Below are 18,524 nucleotides of genomic sequence, written 5' to 3'. Positions count from 1 at the left end.
AATCTATTGGGCACAATAATGTTACCCAGCCAGCACCTTCCATCCCCAACATGATTCTCTATGAGGGAAAGGTTCATGTTAAGTTTAGACATAGTGGTAGAACTAAGTGGAAACCCTGTCCACGACTGTACTGTATGTCCAGATACAGGTGCTGGTTCTGGCAGGAACAACGTTCAATCCCAAACAAATGTATGTTTAAATAAAACTGCACAATAGCAAAGAGCGACCGTAAATAAAGGTAAGAGCAGTTGTGTGTGTTAACATTTGTTTGGGATATCTCCTAGTCTGTACCAGAGGAAAGATATGGAGGAGAACAAATGATCAGAGACATGAGATAGAACAGGACACATTGTTTGCTCATGTGACACCAAATACCATTTATTAGGGCTTTACAAAGACTACAAAATCCCTCCAGATGATTTAAATCGCTGTCTCTGTCTATTTACACGATATGTTACATACAAATGTACAAAATATAAAACATTTAAGGACAAATGTTTCAACAAAAAAAAGAAACTCTTCTCTCAAAGCAGTAAATGCAATGTTTAACTAAAAGATGTCATTGAGATTGTATGGTGTCACCATGACATAATGGTACACTGTTTGTGTTGTGAAAACGTCTGGTTAACTAGGCAACTGATTGTGTCCTAGGGGAGCAGGGAGGAGTGACTAGATGTCTGCTGTGTTGGAGGGGAGCTATGTCTTACCGACTGTGTGTGTGTGTGTGTGTCAGGCTCTATGTTTAGATGCAGGCTGATGGGGTAGACCAACAATGATGCGTGCAAAAACAAAATAAAAAATACATTTGTCACAGCCAAGTGATGACAACAAGAGCTTGTCCTGAGGTTGTGACAACATTTTCTGCAGAAAATGGAATCTGGTAGATTTAGTTGACCAGTAGCACCTGTTATTTGGAATTGTAAATAGCACAACAGCAGGAAAAGAGTACCTCAGAATGGGATGACAAAAAAATCAGATTCTACTAAAACCGAATACAAGACTGAATGAAAGTATATTCAGAAATGTTACAGTGTAATGCTTTGTGAATTTTAGCCTGTTGAATAGGGGGATGAGTCACCAAATGCTAGTTCCAGAGAATATACAAAAGGAAAATCTGTGACAATGACCAGATTTTCTTTTCTTGATAAATTGAATGGTTTGCTCCTCAAATCAGTGATTTAGTGAACATTTAATATACAGCGTTTAAAAATAATAATATCATACTGTACATCGTATGCCTCCTGCAGCAAGACAGCCAATCACCACAAGACATACACCTGTTTCTGACAGCTTGTTGGTTTTTTGCATTTCTATTTTGTATTTTTTTTGCAACGTACAATAATTCTCAGCGAGTTAAAGCGTAATATAACATCAACAGGAAAGAATGCATCTCTGATTCACTGTGCAATACTTTATTATTTACACCCCCACTTTAACTGTGCAAAACCAACCCACTCATTAATGGAGGAAGGACAATCAAAATCCAAAATGGCTTCTGTCCCTACCACACGCTGTTATGTAAAAGTAAAAGTCTCCTTCAAATGTTCCCCCCTAGAAAGCTTAAAACATGCTCCTTAGGCTATAAAATCAAAAGGGTCGGGTTGTGCTCATGACAGTTCAAGTGAACCCAGCTCAACTGGGTAAAAGCAACAACTAAAAAAATGCCCACCCCTTTGAACTTTTATACAATTGGTCAGTTCCACTTGCAAATACAGTATAACAGCCATTTTGCTTGTACAATATTACTGTCAGAAACAAAAGTGGATGGTTTTGGGCAACATACTTTTTGACGGGATTTGTGAGATATTTTGGCCTAAAAGTAGTTATAAAACTCTCCTTTACTGTACTGAAATTAAAGCACCCACTGAGACGATACGGGACCACTTTATTTGAATGGTTGTGTGTCAGGAAGTGTGTGTTCCTGTCAATCTCCTATCCACTCGGGATGGTCAGCAGGGAGCCAAAGGCTGAAGTAATACACCCCTGTCTCAGAGCTTTGCATTGAGAAAGCACCAATATCAGGCTTGTACTGTTCTTGACCTGGCCCTTGGATTGAAGGAGCCACCCCTCCCTTCAGCACCCATCTGTTGGTATAGTGCTGTCCATCTTTTAAGGAAAGGGTGAACAACTGGTCTGCTAGTGTGAAAAGCCTAAAAGGACTCTGTGGATGTGGACGGACACGTCGCAGTGCCCTTGGCAGTATATCAAACGGTAACACGGGCACTTGTCCATTGTTTCACAGTAGCAGTTGGTTGGACGACACACAGTGCTCTTTTTGTGCTTGTTGGCGAGGGGTGTACGGAGGGTCTTGGCGTTGCCTGTAAACTAGGGACAGGTTTAAGCACGGGACCAGCACCATGTGGCTCGTCTGAGGTCAGGGTTTGACGGGACGGATACGTGCCTTTTTTGTTCAGCACCTTAGTAAACAAAACCAGAATTTGGCCCTTGTAAACATCCGTAGTTAATACAACAACTGTGAATCAACATAAATAAAACTATAATGTCAATTCCAGTTGTATGGTGTAGAACCGCAGACATAATTGTCTCTCACTGTGTACGTGCAGCCTGCATTTTGGGATGCCACATCCAGTGGAGAAATGGAGGACTGTGTCTCAACCACCATACACAAAAATCTACTCCATTTTGTCAGAGGGCTTACTCCCCCCGACCCCGCTAACAGACATCTCCTGACTACACACATCTCTCTGTGTTATGTGTGGGGTGCCTGGAAGTGTTCAAGCCGCCACGTCTCGCTGACGCCACGCTGAAAAGCGCTCCGCTACGTCACTCCATCTGAGGTCTCCTCTCCGAGCTCTCGTCTAGAGCGCCGACTCCAGCGACGAGTCCAGCTGGTCGTCATGGTGACTGGCGCTGTCGCTGTCGCAGCTCTGCGCGCTGGAGTAGTTGGCCGCCTCCTGCAGCCTCATTAGCATGTTCATCTGGACAACACAGAAAACAAACAACCAATAAAAAGACTGGCAAACAAAAAGAGAGCCAACACCACATTGCTATTCAGAGTTCACTATCACAACTACAAGGTCTTAGACTGGGTATTATCATTAAGGTGAAATTGCAGTGGTCCTATATCAGAGATAGACACCAGGGGGCCCGAGTGGCAGCTGCTTTTTCCACTTGCATCGTGCTTAATTGCACACTAGTGCACACACCTGGTTCCTCAGGTCTACATCAGACGTGCTTTTAAAGGAAAGATGAAAAACCAGCCGATCCTCAAGGCCCTGAGGGACGGAGTGGCCCATTCCTACCATATATGGAAAGCACCTGGCACAGCGGTCTTCATTTTCCCTGTAATGGTCCTGTTGGGCCTATAGGGAGGCGAGCGGCCAGGGCTGGAAAGCTCTGTGCAGGCCTCCTCTGATGATTACACAGTAATGTGTTGAGGATTAAGTGGCCAACAGAGAAAGCCCATTCCTATTCAACTCCCCAGGAATCGCCTGCCACGCGGTTTATCACGCACAAAGTGGAATTAAAGTGTAGTCATCCGAATAACGAGCTGCTGACATTTCAGAGCTTAATGGGTTGTGTGTGTGTGTGTGTGTGTGTTTATCGGGGGGGGGTGGTTTTGTGTTTAAATCCCCCTTTGTCTTTTCTTCTTTCAAAAGACAAGGTCATCTGCTGTCACGTTTGTTATTGGTATCCTTGGAAACTAGCTTCCACCTTTACTCGCTGATGTGTCTTTTTGTATAGTTTATTATTTCTTATTATTATGTCCACCAACATGGACTCCTTCATGTTACTTCCCTTAGCTTCAGTAAACGTAAAACTCTCTTAGCAAACTCTTTTCATATGACTCCATTTTACATATCACTGTACAAATAAAACGGCCATTCAAATGAGCATTAGAATCGTCTATCAGAGTTAGAACATGCCTTCAGTCTTCATCATGTTTAGATTTTTTTTATTTGACCTTTATTTAACTAGGCAAGTCAGTTGAGAACAATGATGGCCTAGGAACAGTGGGTTAACTGCCATGTTCAGGGGCAGAACGACAGATTTTCACCTTATCAGCTGGGATTCGATCTAGCAACCTTTTGGTTACTGGCCCAACTCTCTAACCACTAGGCTACCTGCCTCCCTGAATCATTGTGTTGTGCTGGCTCTCTAACCACTAGGCTACCTGCCTCCCTGAATCATTGTGTTGTGCTGGCTCTCTAACCACTAGGCTACCTGCCGCCCTGAATCATTGTGTTGTGCTGGCTCTCTAACCACTAGGCTACCTGCCTCCCTGAATCATTGTGTTGTGCTGGCTCTCTAACCACTAGGCTACCTGCCTCCCTGAATCATTGTGTTGTGCTGGCTCTCTAACCACTAGGCTACCTGCCTCCCTGAATCATTGTGTTGTGCTGGCTCTCTAACCACTAGGCTACCTGCCTCCCTGAATCATTGTGTTGTGCTGGCTCTCTAACCACTAGGCTACCTGCCTCCCTGAATCATTGTGTTGTGCTGGCTCTCTAACCACTAGGCTACCTGCCTCCCTGAATCATTGTGTTGTGCTGGCTCTCTAACCACTAGGCTACCTGCCTCCCTGAATCATTGTGTTGTGCTGGCTCTTTAACCACTAGGCTACCTGCCTCCCTGAATCATTGTGTTGTGCTGGCTCTTTAACCACTAGGCTACCTGCCTCCCTGAATCATTGTGTTGTGCTGGCTCTCCAACCACTAGGCTACCTGCCTCCCTGAATCATTGTGTTGTGCTGGCTCTCTAACCACTAGGCTACCTGCCTCCCTGAATCATTGTGTTGTGCTGGCTCTCTAACCACTAGGCTACCTGCCTCCCTGAATCATTGTGTTGTGCTGGCTCTTTAACCACTAGGCTACCTGCCTCCCTGAATCATTGTGTTGTGCTGGCTCTCTAACCACTAGGCTACCTGCCTCCCTGAATCATTGTGTTGTGCTGGCTCTTTAACCACTAGGCTACCTGCCTCCCTGAATCATTGTGTTGTGCTGGCTCTCTAACACCTAGGCTACCTGCCTCCCTGAATCATTGTGTTGTGCTGGCTCTCTAACCACTAGGCTACCTGCCTCCCTGAATCATTGTGTTGTGCTGGCTCTCTAACCACTAGGCTACCTGCCTCCCTGAATCATTGTGTTGTGCTGGCTCTTTAACCACTAGGCTACCTGCCTCCCTGAATCATTGTGTTGTGCTGGCTCTTTAACCACTAGGCTACCTGCCTCCCTGAATCATTGTGTTGTGCTGGCTCTCCAACCACTAGGCTACCTGCCTCCCTGAATCATTGTGTTGTGCTGGCTCTCTAACCACTAGGCTACCTGCCTTCCTGAATCATTGTGTTGTGCTGGCTCTCTAACCACTAGGCTACCTGCCTCCCTGAATCATTGTGTTGTGCTGTCTCTTTAACCACTAGGCTACCTGCCTCCCTGAATCATTGTGTTGTGCTGGCTCTTTAACCACTAGGCTACCTGCCTCCCTGAATCATTGTGTTGTGCTGGCTCTTTAACCACTAGGCTACCTGCCTCCCTGAATCATTGTGTTGTGCTGGCTCTTTAACCACTAGGCTACCTGCCTCCCTGAATCATTGTGTTGTGCTGGCTCTCCAACCACTAGGCTACCTGCCTCCCTGAATCATTGTGTTGTGCTGGCTCTCTAACCACTAGGCTACCTGCCTCCCTGAATCATTGTGTTGTGCTGGCTCTCTAACCACTAGGCTACCTGCCTCCCTGAATCATTGTGTTGTGCTGTCTCTTTAACCACTAGGCTACCTGCCTCCCTGAATCATTGTGCTGTGCTGGCTCTTTAACCACTAGGCTACCTGCCTCCCTGAATCATTGTGTTGTGCTGGCTCTTTAACCACTAGGCTACCTGCCTCCCTGAATCATTGTGTTGTGCTGGCTCTTTAACCACTAGGCTACCTGCCTCCCTGAATCATTGTCTTGTGCTGGCTCTCTAACCACTAGGCTACCTGCCTCCCTGAATCATTGTGTTGTGCTGGCTCTTTAACCACTAGGCTACCTGCCTCCCTGAATCATTGTGTTGTGCTGGCTCTTTAACCAATAGGCTACCTGCCTCTCTGAATCATTGTGTTGTACTGGCTCTTTAACCACTAGGCTACCTGCCTCCCTGAATCATTGTGTTGTGCTGGCTCTTTAACCACTAGACTACCTGCCTCCCTGAATCATTGTGTTGTGCTGGCTCTTTAACCACTAGACTACCTGCCTCCCTGAATCATTGTGTTGTGCTGGCTCTTTAACCACTAGACTACCTGCCTCCCTGAATCATTGTGTTGTGCTGGCTCTCTAACCAATATGTCTATATTTTCTGGACCACTGAAGTGGTGCTCAGTCCTCGGACGGTAAAACTGAAGTGCTGAAAGAAGGGTTCAGGGTGGAAACTTAATTCAATAATGTTTAACGATGCTCCAAAACATATTTGAAGGAAATTAAATAATGGGACAGGAAAAGGTGCAACACTCGCTCACCATTAAAGACACATAGTTTTATTAGACAAGCTTAAAAGACTGACGTTTCGACAGTCAATGGTCTTCTTCAGAAATGAGAAATCCCCGTACTGGACCTTCTTTCAGCATTTCAGGGCTTTGTTTTAATTTGTCCTTACCAGTGGGTCTCCTTCCGTGTCACTCTGTGACACTTGTTTGGAGGAGGCGCCCTCTTTGGAGGAGCTGTAGCCGTCATAGCCCACGTCCTCTGGCCGTAACTGGAGCAGGGCCTGGCTGTCATGCTGCAAGGAGGCAGATCTCCAGGGGTAGGTGTCCTTCACCCACTTGGACGGGTCCTCCCACGCCGCCCTCTTGCCGTACAGCTGTAATGGTGGCCACAAAACGAGAAATGAGTTAAGCGAAAGGAGAAATCATTGATGCTGATGACAGGGGCAACTTCACCCTACACCAGTACCCCTCTACGTTGTGTCCTTTGACCTCCGTCTGTACCTACCTGGAGCCCTTCTCTGACGGCTTCCAGCAGGTAAGGCACCAGGGAGTAGTTCCATAGGTCAGTGAACCACACCCGCGAGCCATCTGCATCCATGGGGCAGGACAGGAAGAGCCTGGGACCTGAAGACAGAACACAACACATTCCGTGTGTTTTGTGGCGTCAGAGACAATTCATGCTTGATTGGAAAATGTGGTCGGAGGCGCAGTACGGATGGTGTGACGCAGAGGCTAAATTGATCTCTGTACCGCATCGCCGTGCGCCTCTCTAATGTTGTAATAATCCGGAGGGCTCTGTATAGGGCTCTGTATAGCTCCGCATTGACATGATTGGTCGACGGTACATGGGGACGGCAGGTCCTGCATAAACACAAACTCACTTCCTGGACAACAGCTCTGTGCTGCTCAGTGAAGAGCAAGAAGTATGAATGCCCTGACTTCTGCAGAGGCCATATCACTGTAAATGCTGCACTGCCAATGCAGACGTCTGACTGACCATGTAGCAGCTTTCAGTTTGAGCAAGGCATTACCTCACATAGCCAAAGTCACAACACCAAAATACACTTATAAGTGTCTGTTAAGGGAATTTTTATCAATGATGACTAATTATGTATACATTTCAATCAGGACTGACTAGTCCAAATGCTATTATGTACTGTACATATATTCATTTTCTCTCTTGCTTCCATTCCCAATTGTATATAATATAGTCAGGAGTTTAGAACAGTGCCTTGGTACAAATGGATGAACTATCTCTAGACTGTCTAGAATGCTATCTACACAAACTGACCTTGGCTACAGGCGAGGAGGGAAGGCTCGAGAACTATAGGGCCTCTCTACCGGTGTCATGAAGAGATAGAACATTTAGAAAACGCTGACGTCATTTTCAGTTTATAACCTGTGGAAAACGTGTATATACCCAGTACTCTCTTGAATTAAACGCTGTTACCTGACTTTTAAGACCGGGGCTCTGTCCATTCTTATAAAAATATTGGGTCTTACAAACCCTTCGAATGCATTGACAGAGTATTTAATTCTGATTGGGAAACAATACAGAGGAATTTAGAATTCCTTTAACAGTGTCATGTGTGCAATGTTCACAATATCATTAGAAATATGTGAACTCAAAGTGTGTGTGTGTGTGTGTGTGTGTGTGTGTGTGTGTGTGTGTGTGTGTGTGTGTGTGTGTGTGTGTGTGTGTGTGTGTGTGTGTGTGTGTGTGTGTGGGGGGGGGGTGCATTGTCTAACCGATGGTGACGTCTGAGGAGCTGTGGGCCTCCAGGAAGCCGTTGAGGTGCTGCCACGTCTTGGGAATCCAGTCGATGACCTTGATGAGGTCATTGCTGCGCATGTTCCTGTTGATCTCCGTCTCGATCAGCTTCCTGCGCAGAAATCGGCCCAGGAAACCCTTGACCGGCTCTGTGTGGTTGGCACACAGCACCCACCTGGAGACAGGAGAAGAGGATGACGAGACAACATGTATGACATCACACTCTATGGAGCAGCTGTGATGGAATTGGAGGCTACATGATTCCGGTAGACCTGAAATGATTGGATGTGGTGGTTATTCCAATCAGCCTATAGAAAGAAAAGATGGAGCATCAAGTTTCTTATACCTAGATCCAATTCTTTCAGATCAGTGATTAGAGAATGGCACTAGAGGTCGATTTGGAATTCAGCATTAGGGAAATTCCATGCAAGTTTGGCCCAAAGATAAGGGCCGTTTGGGGGATGGATGTTTGGCATATATTTGAAATCTGTATCCCAAATAAAGCCCCATTGGTGATGACTGCTCTGTTGTCAGTTGTCATAATAAAGATAACTGCTCTGTTGTCAGTTGTCATAATAAAGATGACTGCTCTGTTGTCAGTTGTCATAATGAAGATGACTGCTCTGTTGTCAGTTGTCATAATAAAGATGACTGCTCTGTTGTCAGTTGTCATAATAAAGATGACTGCTCTGTTGTCAGTTGTCATAATAAAGATGACTGCTCTGTTGTCAGTTGTCATAATAAAGATGACTGCTCTGTTGTCAGTTGTCATAATAAAGATGACTGCTCTGTTGTCAGTTGTCATAATAAAGATGACTGCTCTGTTGTCAGTTGTCATAATAAAGATGACTGCTCTGTTGTCAGTTGTCATAATAAAGATGACTGCTCTGTTGTCAGTTGTCATAATAAAGATGACTGCTCTGTTGTCAGTTGTCATAATAAAGATGACTGCTCTGTTGTCAGTTGTCATAATGAAGATGACTGCTCTGTTGTCAGTTGTCATAATGAAGATGACTGCTCTGTTGTCAGTTGTCATAATAAAGATGACTGCTCTGTTGTCAGTTGTCATAATAAAGATGACTGCTCTGTTGTCAGTTGTCATAATAAAGATGACTGCTCTGTTGTCAGTTGTCATAATAAAGATGACTGCTCTGTTGTCAGTTGTCATAATAAAGATGACTGCTCTGTTGTCAGTTGTCATAATAAAGATGACTGCTCTGTTGTCAGTTGTCATAATAAAGATGACTGCTCTGTTGTCAGTTGTCATAATAAAGATGACTGCTCTGTTGTCAGTTGTCATAATAAAGATGACTGCTCTGTTGTCAGTTGTCATAATAAAGATGACTGCTCTGTTGTCAGTTGTCATAATAAAGATGACTGCTCTGTTGTCAGTTGTCATAATAAAGATGACTGCTCTGTTGTCAGTTGTCATAATAAAGATGACTGCTCTGTTGTCAGTTGTCATAATAAAGATGACTGCTCTGTTGTCAGTTGTCATAATAATAAAGATAGTTGTCATAATAAAGATGACTGCTCTGTTGTCAGTTGTCATAATAAAGATGACTGCTCTGTTGTCAGTTGTCATAATAAAGATGACTGCTCTGTTGTCAGTTGTCATAATAAAGATGACTGCTCTGTTGTCAGTTGTCATAATAAAGATGACTGCTCTGTTGTCAGTTGTCATAATAAAGATGACTGCTCTGTTGTCAGTTGTCATAATAAAGATGACTGCTCTGTTGTCAGTTGTCATAATAAAGATGACTGCTCTGTTGTCAGTTGTCATAATAAAGATGACTGCTCTGTTGTCAGTTGTCATAATAAAGATGACTGCTTGTTCTGAGGCTTGCACTCTGGTTTGATCATTCCATATTGTAATTCCGTCTCATAGTCAGGAAGGCCAGTATCAGCGTGGAGGTTGTGCCACATTTGGCCTCATGGCATTTTATGAAATGCTGGGCTGTTTCCTGTACCTTCCATGGTGACAGTGTGATGAAAATGTTAATCAATGAATGTCAGTGTGATTATGCATGCACCCAATGACAAATATATTTGTCGCCACATTAGTCATGTAATTATCTTCTCAAATATGTCACGTATAAAATGAGGTCAGGTGTGTAAGGCCTAAAATGATATCAGGTAAAAAATTAGCAAAGCAAATTAGCCAAGTTTAAGATGCACTATGCATGAATCTCTCCGCCATTGCCTGTTTAGAACAATTCTAATAGTTAACCTAATTTCAGTTTATGTAACAAAACCAGCAAGTATAGTGTAGAGAATCATTGTATCATCTAAACCGCTGTGAAATATTTTCCATAACCAAAAATATTGTATTGTCAGCTGTTTGAAGCTGGTGGACAAAACCAAATTTAAAGACGCAAGAACTAAACTTAACAGGAAGCATAGAAATGGCTCATATAGAACTTACTTTCAATTAGAATGACAGATCTATTGAAATATTTAATATGTGAATTTGTCAGGTCGCCCAAAAAGTGACATATTTCAGCTTAATTACTGTGTCATGGTTTGAAAGACATCCACACAACTATTTTGTGGCAGTAGGCCTGGTGGTGGTATTATTGTTTCTACTAGTGGAAGCAGGAATGAAATGCTGATGAAATACTGTACATAATCACAATGTTCTTATTGGTAGTTTTACTATTGACTATTGATACATTTTTAATTGAGTTACAATTGTTTATATTTTTTATAGTCACCCTTTCAAAAAGACTACAGCGCATCTTATTGTTGAAAAAGGCTCCAAGCCAAACTGGGAAGAATATTCTCAGATTCTGATCCTACCTGTGTCCGATGTAAAACAGAACCAGCCACACTGTATCATATGTTTTGGGGCTGTCACAAACTGTCAGGTTTCTGGAATTAATATTTAAATGTTTCTTTGATATATATGACACTGTTAAAGATCTGTCTCCCCTTACAGCCCTGTTTGGAGTACTGCCCATAGGTACCCCCCTGTCAAGAATCCAGTCTGACACTGTTGCTTAAACAACTCTTTTAGCTAGACGGCTAATACTACAGAACTGGAAGATGGCAGCTCCCCCATCTTATAAATATTGGGTGAGAGATGTGTTGTGCTCTCTGAAAATAGAAAACATTAAATACAATACACGTGGGAACCCCAAACTGTTTAATGAGGCTTGGGCTCCATTCCGGTCTTTAAACAGTCCATCCTCTGATGGCATTCATATTATAACTAAAATAAGTCTGTATTTCACCCCCCTGTGAATTAAGGGATTGATGAGCAATTCTTTGGGGTGGTTTTGTTTGGGGGGGGGGAATTAAGGTTGATGTGCCTATTGATTCTTATTGAATGTGACCTGCATTGTTCATCTTGCCCTGTCAGATACTAAAATGTGAGTTTGTTTTGCCCTGTTTTTTAAATGTTTTATTTTGTTCACGCTTACATAAAATGATTATATATTTTTAAAGCATTGTAAACTTTATTTTTGGTCCAGTGGATGGTTGGGTGATTTCTCCTCCCTATCCCTTGTCTGTTTACAGGAACAATGGTGAGGTGTGTGTTCTGTCCCTGTACTACAGATGGCCCTTTAACCTTGATAGCCTGGTGTGTTTAACTTGTCCAAAGTACGGTATCTTTAAAGCTATTCTTCTTTTTCTTTTTTCTAGTTGAGTATGTTATTTATATTGTTTTGTGTGTGTGTAAAACTGAATAAACAGAGTTTTCAAAAAAAGAAAAAGGCCCCAAAATAATGTTAGTTAGCAAAAATCTGCTTGAATATGTTGTCTCTACAGGAAAAACAATATGTTCAAAGAAAAGAGCAAATGAAGCTTTTGAATCGTGGTTTGAGTGTTGGTGAAGGTACACATACCTGAAATTGTGGTGAAGCTCAAGGTTGGGAGAGGAAGACACTCCCTGGTTCATGGTTCCAATCACATAAGGGCTGCAGACAAGACAGAACAATTATACTGAGGACAGTGCAGTTACGTACCAGGGCCAGGCAATAGGGATATTTACCTTTCACAACAGTGATTGTGCTTATCAGGGAATAGTAGGTAAGCTGTCTTCAATAGAATACGAATTGCATTATCTTGTAATGAGTAAAGCTAGAAATGGTTGTTGGTATAGAATCCCAGTGTTCACATTAACTCTAACTGTTGCATTTGAGTTAAACACAATCATCATCATCATCCCCACCACCACCACAATCACCACCACCCCCATCATCATCACCCCCATCATCATCATAATCATCACCCCCACCACCACCATCACCACCACCCCCATCATCATCACCCCCATCATCATCATCACCACCACCACCACCTTCACCACCACCCCCATCACCACCACCCCCACCACCACCATCAACACCACCCCCATCATCATCATCACCACCATCGCCACCATCCCCATTATCAACATCACCACCACCATCACCACCACCACCATCAACACCACCTCCATCATCATCATCACCACCATCGCCACCATCCCCATTATCATCATCACCACCACCATCCTATAGCGGCTAGACTTCCTTCCTGTGCCGGTGGAGCTATACTCACCATTTGTGGTACTTGTAGTTGAGGAATCCGTTGAAGATGTCGCTGAGTGAGCCGATGTGGTGGAGGTTGTCCAGTATGACCACGGTGGGCAGCTCCGTCTCGCTCTCCTCAGTGTTGCACTGCTCTGCCAGGCTGGATAGGTACTGACGCAGGTCCTGCACAGAAACAACACACAGTGAGCTTAAAGATGTGGCCATTATTCATAAAGTGAGTGTAACTTTGTCTTTGAAATAGGACCACTGTCCTTGATACAGTACAGTGCCAAACGAGGCGATTTATAGACAAATATGCCGACTTCTTAGCGACTAGTTCCTTAATACTCTTGGCTAAGCATTTTCTTACCTTGCTGGATTTCTGGTCCACGTTGAAGCTCGCCAAGTTGCTCTCCGTGACCTTTCGACCAGACTTGGTGACAATGAACTCTGCCAGCTTGCTGGCCAGGAAGGACTTCCCGGTGCCGCTGGGCCCAGAGAGGATGATGCGGCGATGCTCCATGAGCAGGTTGAGGTATCTCTGGACGATGGGCTTGGGGATGAGGGTGTCAAATACCAGGCTGTCTATGCTGTTCTCCTTCACACCTGCAGGCAGGAGAGACGTGATTGTCTGATGATACTAGGTGCTAATCATACAGGATATTATCATGTTAACGGTATATAACAGTACATAGCCTCTCACAACCTGTGTTAGACTGAATACAATTCATGCCATTCTAAAACGAATGGAATGAATTGAGTTCATTCACTCAGGTAATAGCCCATAAAATATCATAATTAAATGCAGTGCGACTGTGCGATGGCTAACAAATGATGTTAACATAAAATAAATCATGAGAAATGGGAAGAGTTGATTATTGTTTATGGTGCAACTCTTTGGGACGTCAGGTGGCGTATGTGTCAAGCGTCTCAGAGTAGGACCGCTGATTTAGGATCAGCAGAGTAACTATAATTCAGCTTCAAGAGACTGCAGAGTAACTATAATTCAGCTTCAAGAGACTGCAGAGTAACTATAGTTCAGCTTCAAGAGACTGCAGAGCAACTATAATTCAGCTTCAAGAGACTGCAGAGTAACTATAATTCAGCTTCAATGACTGCAGAGTAACTATAATACAGCTTCAATAACTGCAGAGTAACTATAATTCAGCTTCAATAACTGCAGAGTAACTATAATTCAGCTTCAATAACTGCAGAGTAACTATAATTCAGCTTCAATAACTGCAGAGTAACTATAAATCATCTTCAAGAGACTGCAGAGTAACTATAATTCAGCTTTAATGACTGCAGAGTAACTATAATTCAGCTTCAATGACTGCAGAGTAACTATAATTCAGCTTCAATAACTGCAGAGTAACTATAATTCAGCTTCAATGACTGCAGAGTAACTATAATTCAGCTTTAATGACTGCAGAGTAACTATAATTCAGCTTCAATGACTGCAGAGTAACTATAAATCAGCTTCAAGAGACTGCAGAGTATAAGCTTTAATATAAATAAATCAGCTTCAAGAGACTGCAGAGTAACTATAATTCAGCTTTAATGACTGCAGAGTAACTATAATTCAGCTTTAATGACTGCAGAGTAACTATAAATCAGCTTCAATGACTGCAGAGTAACTATAAATCATCTTCAAGAGACTGCAGAGTAACTATAATTCAGCTTTAATGACTGCAGAGTAACTATAATTCAGCTTCAATGACTTCAGAGTAACTATAATTCAGCTTCAATGACTTCAGAGTAACTATAATTCAGCTTTAATGACTGCAGAGTAACTATAAATCAGCTTCAATGACTGCAGAGTAACTATAATTCAGCTTCAATGACTGCAGAGTAACTATAATTCAGCTTCAATGACTTCAGAGTAACTATAATTCAGCTTTAATAACTGCAGAGTAACTATAATTGACTGTTGATGGGAGCTTGGACACTACTCCTCCAGTGAAAACACAACTGTAATGCAGAGTGCTGACACAGGATTCAATGGCACCTAGTTCAGGCCTGGCCCACTACATTTTCCTGCTGATGGCCACTGTTGTGACTATGGGAGAGAAGCGGCCATTACGACCACATAGCAGCCAGCATGTGAGTGAAATAAAGGAAGTGTTGTCTACTTTTTTTTAGCTCTAGTGAATAAAAATGGAAGCCGATGTTAGTCCATTTAATTAAAACACCTCCTTTGCCCCTTCAGGAGCAGTACATTGACTGAAGTGTCCGAAGTGCTTTTCAAAGTGCATGAGAGTATTGTCATGTCAGGATTAAGAAGCTTTTGGACATTGTATTTAAACCTTCTGGGGTTCCATTTTGTCATGTTTGGAAATGTTCCATCCTATAGGTATAGGTGGGTTGTTCCTGCTCAGGTCTCATGGTCGAGACTCAAGGCCCTTCCTCTATATCTGTGCTATTTTGACTTAATAAACGTTATTATCCCACCAGAGGGAAATGTGTTTGGTCATGTCCTTAAAAGGATGTAGGACGTACAGTAATACATAAAACACACAACAATAGAAACAGTGAAATGCATCATGCCGTTAGTCTGGGCCATCCTAGTACCTTTGAGGTTGACACTGATGACGTTGTTGTCCCCCACCAGGTAGCCACAGGGCAGCATTTCAGGCAGTTCAGAGGCGTGGGCCCGCACCACATCCCCCATCCTATAGCTGACTATACTGTCTGAGTTCAGCCCCAGACTGGTCAGTGGGTCCACCCGGAACACGTACTCCTGGAGGGGAAATGGACAAATTGAATTCTAAGATAAAGACACATTCTATCTAATATCTCAGTGTTTATCCATATGTTTCCACAGCAAAGAAATAGTCTGTCAATCATACAGACGAAGATCCATATATCATGAGCTTTTTCTGACACAAAAAATGTAGTGCTTCATATTTGGTTTTTTGTCTGTCGGGTTCAGTCAGTGACTGATCCTATGGTGAGCAGGGGGAAGGAGGTTTTACCTTGAATAATCGTCTGATTACTCCATCTAGCACATCCCACTTGGTCTTTCCGCTCACGCCGATGGAACCAATGAGGTGCTCCTGGCTTTGCATACCCTGAGTGTACGATAGGGAATTAGAAAATGTAGCGTGTCACAGACATGAATGAAAATAAGTGACAAAATTGTTGTACCGAACAGTAACTTGGACTGAAATAGGTGCCAGTGTTTATTTTGGTTGCCGCTACTGTTTATATTAAGGTAAAGGAGCTCCAAAATTCTTTTGATATAATATTTTATAAGAGGAACAGAAAAACTAAGGTCCTGGTACTCGGCTCCGGTGAGCTCCTGCCCAAGTCAAGCGCTGGTACCGAAGCATCTGATTATACGACAGCATAAGATTCTCACATTGTTATTCTAGGCACCATATCTTATTAGCTTCCTTGGTCTTATTGGAGCCACTGTTGATTCTAGGCACCATATCTCATTAGCTACCTTGGTCTTATTGGAGCCACTGTTGATTCTAGGCACCATATCTCATTAGCTACATTGGTCTTATTGGAGCCACTGTTGATTCTAGGCACCATATCTCATTAGCTTCCTTGGTCTTATTGGAGCCACTGTTGATTCTAGGCACCATATCTCATTAGCTACCTTGGTCTTATTGGAGCCACTGTTGATTCTAGGCACCATATCTCATTAGCTACCTTGGTCTTATTGGAGCCACTGTTGATTCTAGGCACCATATCTCATTAGCTACATTGGTCTTATTGGAGCCACTGTTGATTCTAGGCACCATATCTCATTAGCTTCCTTGGTCTTATTGGAGCCACTGTTGATTCTAGGCACCATATCTCATTAGCTTCCTTGGTCTTATTGGAGCCACTGTTGATTCTAGGCACCATATCTCATTAGCTACCTTGGTCTTATTGGAGCCACTGTTGATTCTAGGCACCATATCTCATTAGCTACATTGGTCTTATTGGAGCCACTGTTGATTCTAGGCACCATATCTCATTAGCTTCCTTGGTCTTATTGGAGCCACTGTTGATTCTAGGCACCATATCTCATTAGCTACCTTGGTCTTATTGGAGCCACTGTTGATTCTAGGCACCATATCTTATTAGCTACCTTGGTCTTATTGGAGCCACTGTTGATTCTAGGCACCATATCTCATTAGCTACCTTGGTCTTATTGGAGCCACTGTTGATTCTAGGCACCATATCTCATTAGCTTCCTTGGTCTTATTGGAGCCACTGTTGATTCTAGGCACCATATCTCATTAGCTACCTTGGTCTTATTGGAGCCACTGTTGATTCTAGGTACCATATCTCATTAGCTACCTTGGTCTTATTGGAGCCACTGTTGATTCTAGGCACCATATCTCATTAGCTACCTTGGTCTTATTGGAGCCACTGTTGATTCTAGGCACCATATCTCATTAGCTACCTTGGTCTTATTGGAGCCACTGTTGATTCTAGGCACCATATCTTATTAGCTTCCTTGGTCTTATTGGAGCCACTGTTGATTCTAGGCACCATATCTCATTAGCTTCCTTGGTCTTATTGGAGCCACTGTTGATTCTAGGCACCATATCTTATTAGCTTCCTTGGTCTTATTGGAGCCACTGTTGATTCTAGGCACCATATCTCATTAGCTTCCTTGGTCTTATTGGAGCCACTGTTGATTCTAGGCACCATATCTCATTAGCTACCTTGGTCTTATTGGAGCCACTGTTGATTCTAGGCACCATATCTCATTAGCTACCTTGGTCTTATTGGAGCCACTGTTGATTCTAGGCACCATATCTCATTAGCTACCTTGGTCTTATTGGAGCCACTGTTGATTCTAGGCACCATATCTCATTAGCTACCTTGGTCTTATTGGAGCCACTGTTGATTCTATGCACCATATCTTATTAGCTTCCTTGGTCTTATTGGAGCCACTGTTGATTCTAGGCACCATATCTCATTAGCTTCCTTGGTCTTATTGGAGCCACTGTTGATTCTAGGCACCATATCTTATTAGCTTCCTTGGTCTTATTGGAGCCACTGTTGATTCTAGGCACCATATCTCATTAGCTTCCTTGGTCTTATTGGAGCCACTGTTGATTCTAGGCACCATATCTCATTAGCTACATTGGTCTTATTGGAGCCACTGTTGATTCTAGGCACCATATCTCATTAGCTTCCTTGGTCTTATTGGAGCCACTGTTGATTCTAGGCACCATATCTCATTAGCTACCTTGGTCTTATTGGAGCCACTGTTGATTCTAGGCACCATATCTTATTAGCTTCCTTGGTCTTATTGGAGCCACTGTTGATTCTAGGCACCATATCTCATTAGCTTCCTTGGTCTTATTGGAGCCACTGTTGATTCTAGGCACCATATCTCATTAGCTTCCTTGGTCTTATTGGAGCCACTGTTGATTCTAGGCACCATATCTCATTAGCTACCTTGGTCTTATTGGAGCCACTGTTGATTCTAGGCACCATATCTCATTAGCTTCCTTGATCTTATTGGAGCCACTGTTGATTCTAGGCACCATATCTCATTAGCTACATTGGTCTTATTGGAGCCACTGTTGATTCTAGGCACCATATCTCATTAGCTACCTTGGTCTTATTGGAGCCACTGTTGATTGTGACCACAATGCGGACACTGCGCCCCTCTTTGCGTAGATTGCCCTCATAACCATCGTCCAGGAGAATATCTGTGGGCACAAACACAACTATCTATCAAGGGAAGAAACAATCTTTGGGAAAAACAAAGCGTCTGAAAAATAGAAAAGTAAAAACAAGAGCCTAAATTGAATATAGAGCGGTCCTTCTGCCTGTTTGAAAGACACGGTTGTCAGGCTAAAAA

General features: G+C 43.1%; 1 protein-coding gene across 7 annotated transcripts in view; it reads right to left on the bottom strand.

Moving 5' to 3' along the window:
• Positions 1-362: 362 nt before the first annotated feature.
• Positions 363-18,524, bottom strand: part of nav3 (neuron navigator 3) — a 105,350-nt gene continuing 87,188 nt past the window's right edge. For all 7 annotated transcript variants that reach the window (XM_064939291.1, XM_064939292.1, XM_064939293.1 and 4 more), the window contains 10 exons: positions 18,275-18,372; positions 15,682-15,777; positions 15,278-15,446; positions 13,077-13,312; positions 12,735-12,889; positions 12,038-12,109; positions 8,168-8,364; positions 6,924-7,042; positions 6,589-6,792; positions 363-2,939 (listed from right to left, as the gene is read on the bottom strand). In XM_064939291.1, the coding sequence (XP_064795363.1) occupies positions 2,820-2,939; positions 6,589-6,792; positions 6,924-7,042; positions 8,168-8,364; positions 12,038-12,109; positions 12,735-12,889; positions 13,077-13,312; positions 15,278-15,446; positions 15,682-15,777; positions 18,275-18,372 (1,466 nt within the window). In that variant the 3' untranslated portion in view covers positions 363-2,819. The remainder of the gene's footprint in view (positions 2,940-6,588; positions 6,793-6,923; positions 7,043-8,167; positions 8,365-12,037; positions 12,110-12,734; positions 12,890-13,076; positions 13,313-15,277; positions 15,447-15,681; positions 15,778-18,274; positions 18,373-18,524) is intronic.

This window comes from Oncorhynchus masou, chromosome 27, assembly GCF_036934945.1.
Source record: "Oncorhynchus masou masou isolate Uvic2021 chromosome 27, UVic_Omas_1.1, whole genome shotgun sequence".
In the NCBI taxonomy this organism is placed as follows: Eukaryota; Metazoa; Chordata; class Actinopteri; order Salmoniformes; family Salmonidae; genus Oncorhynchus; species Oncorhynchus masou.
The sequence above is the reverse complement of the archived record's forward strand: the minus strand, read 5'-3'. Positions and strand labels throughout refer to the sequence as shown.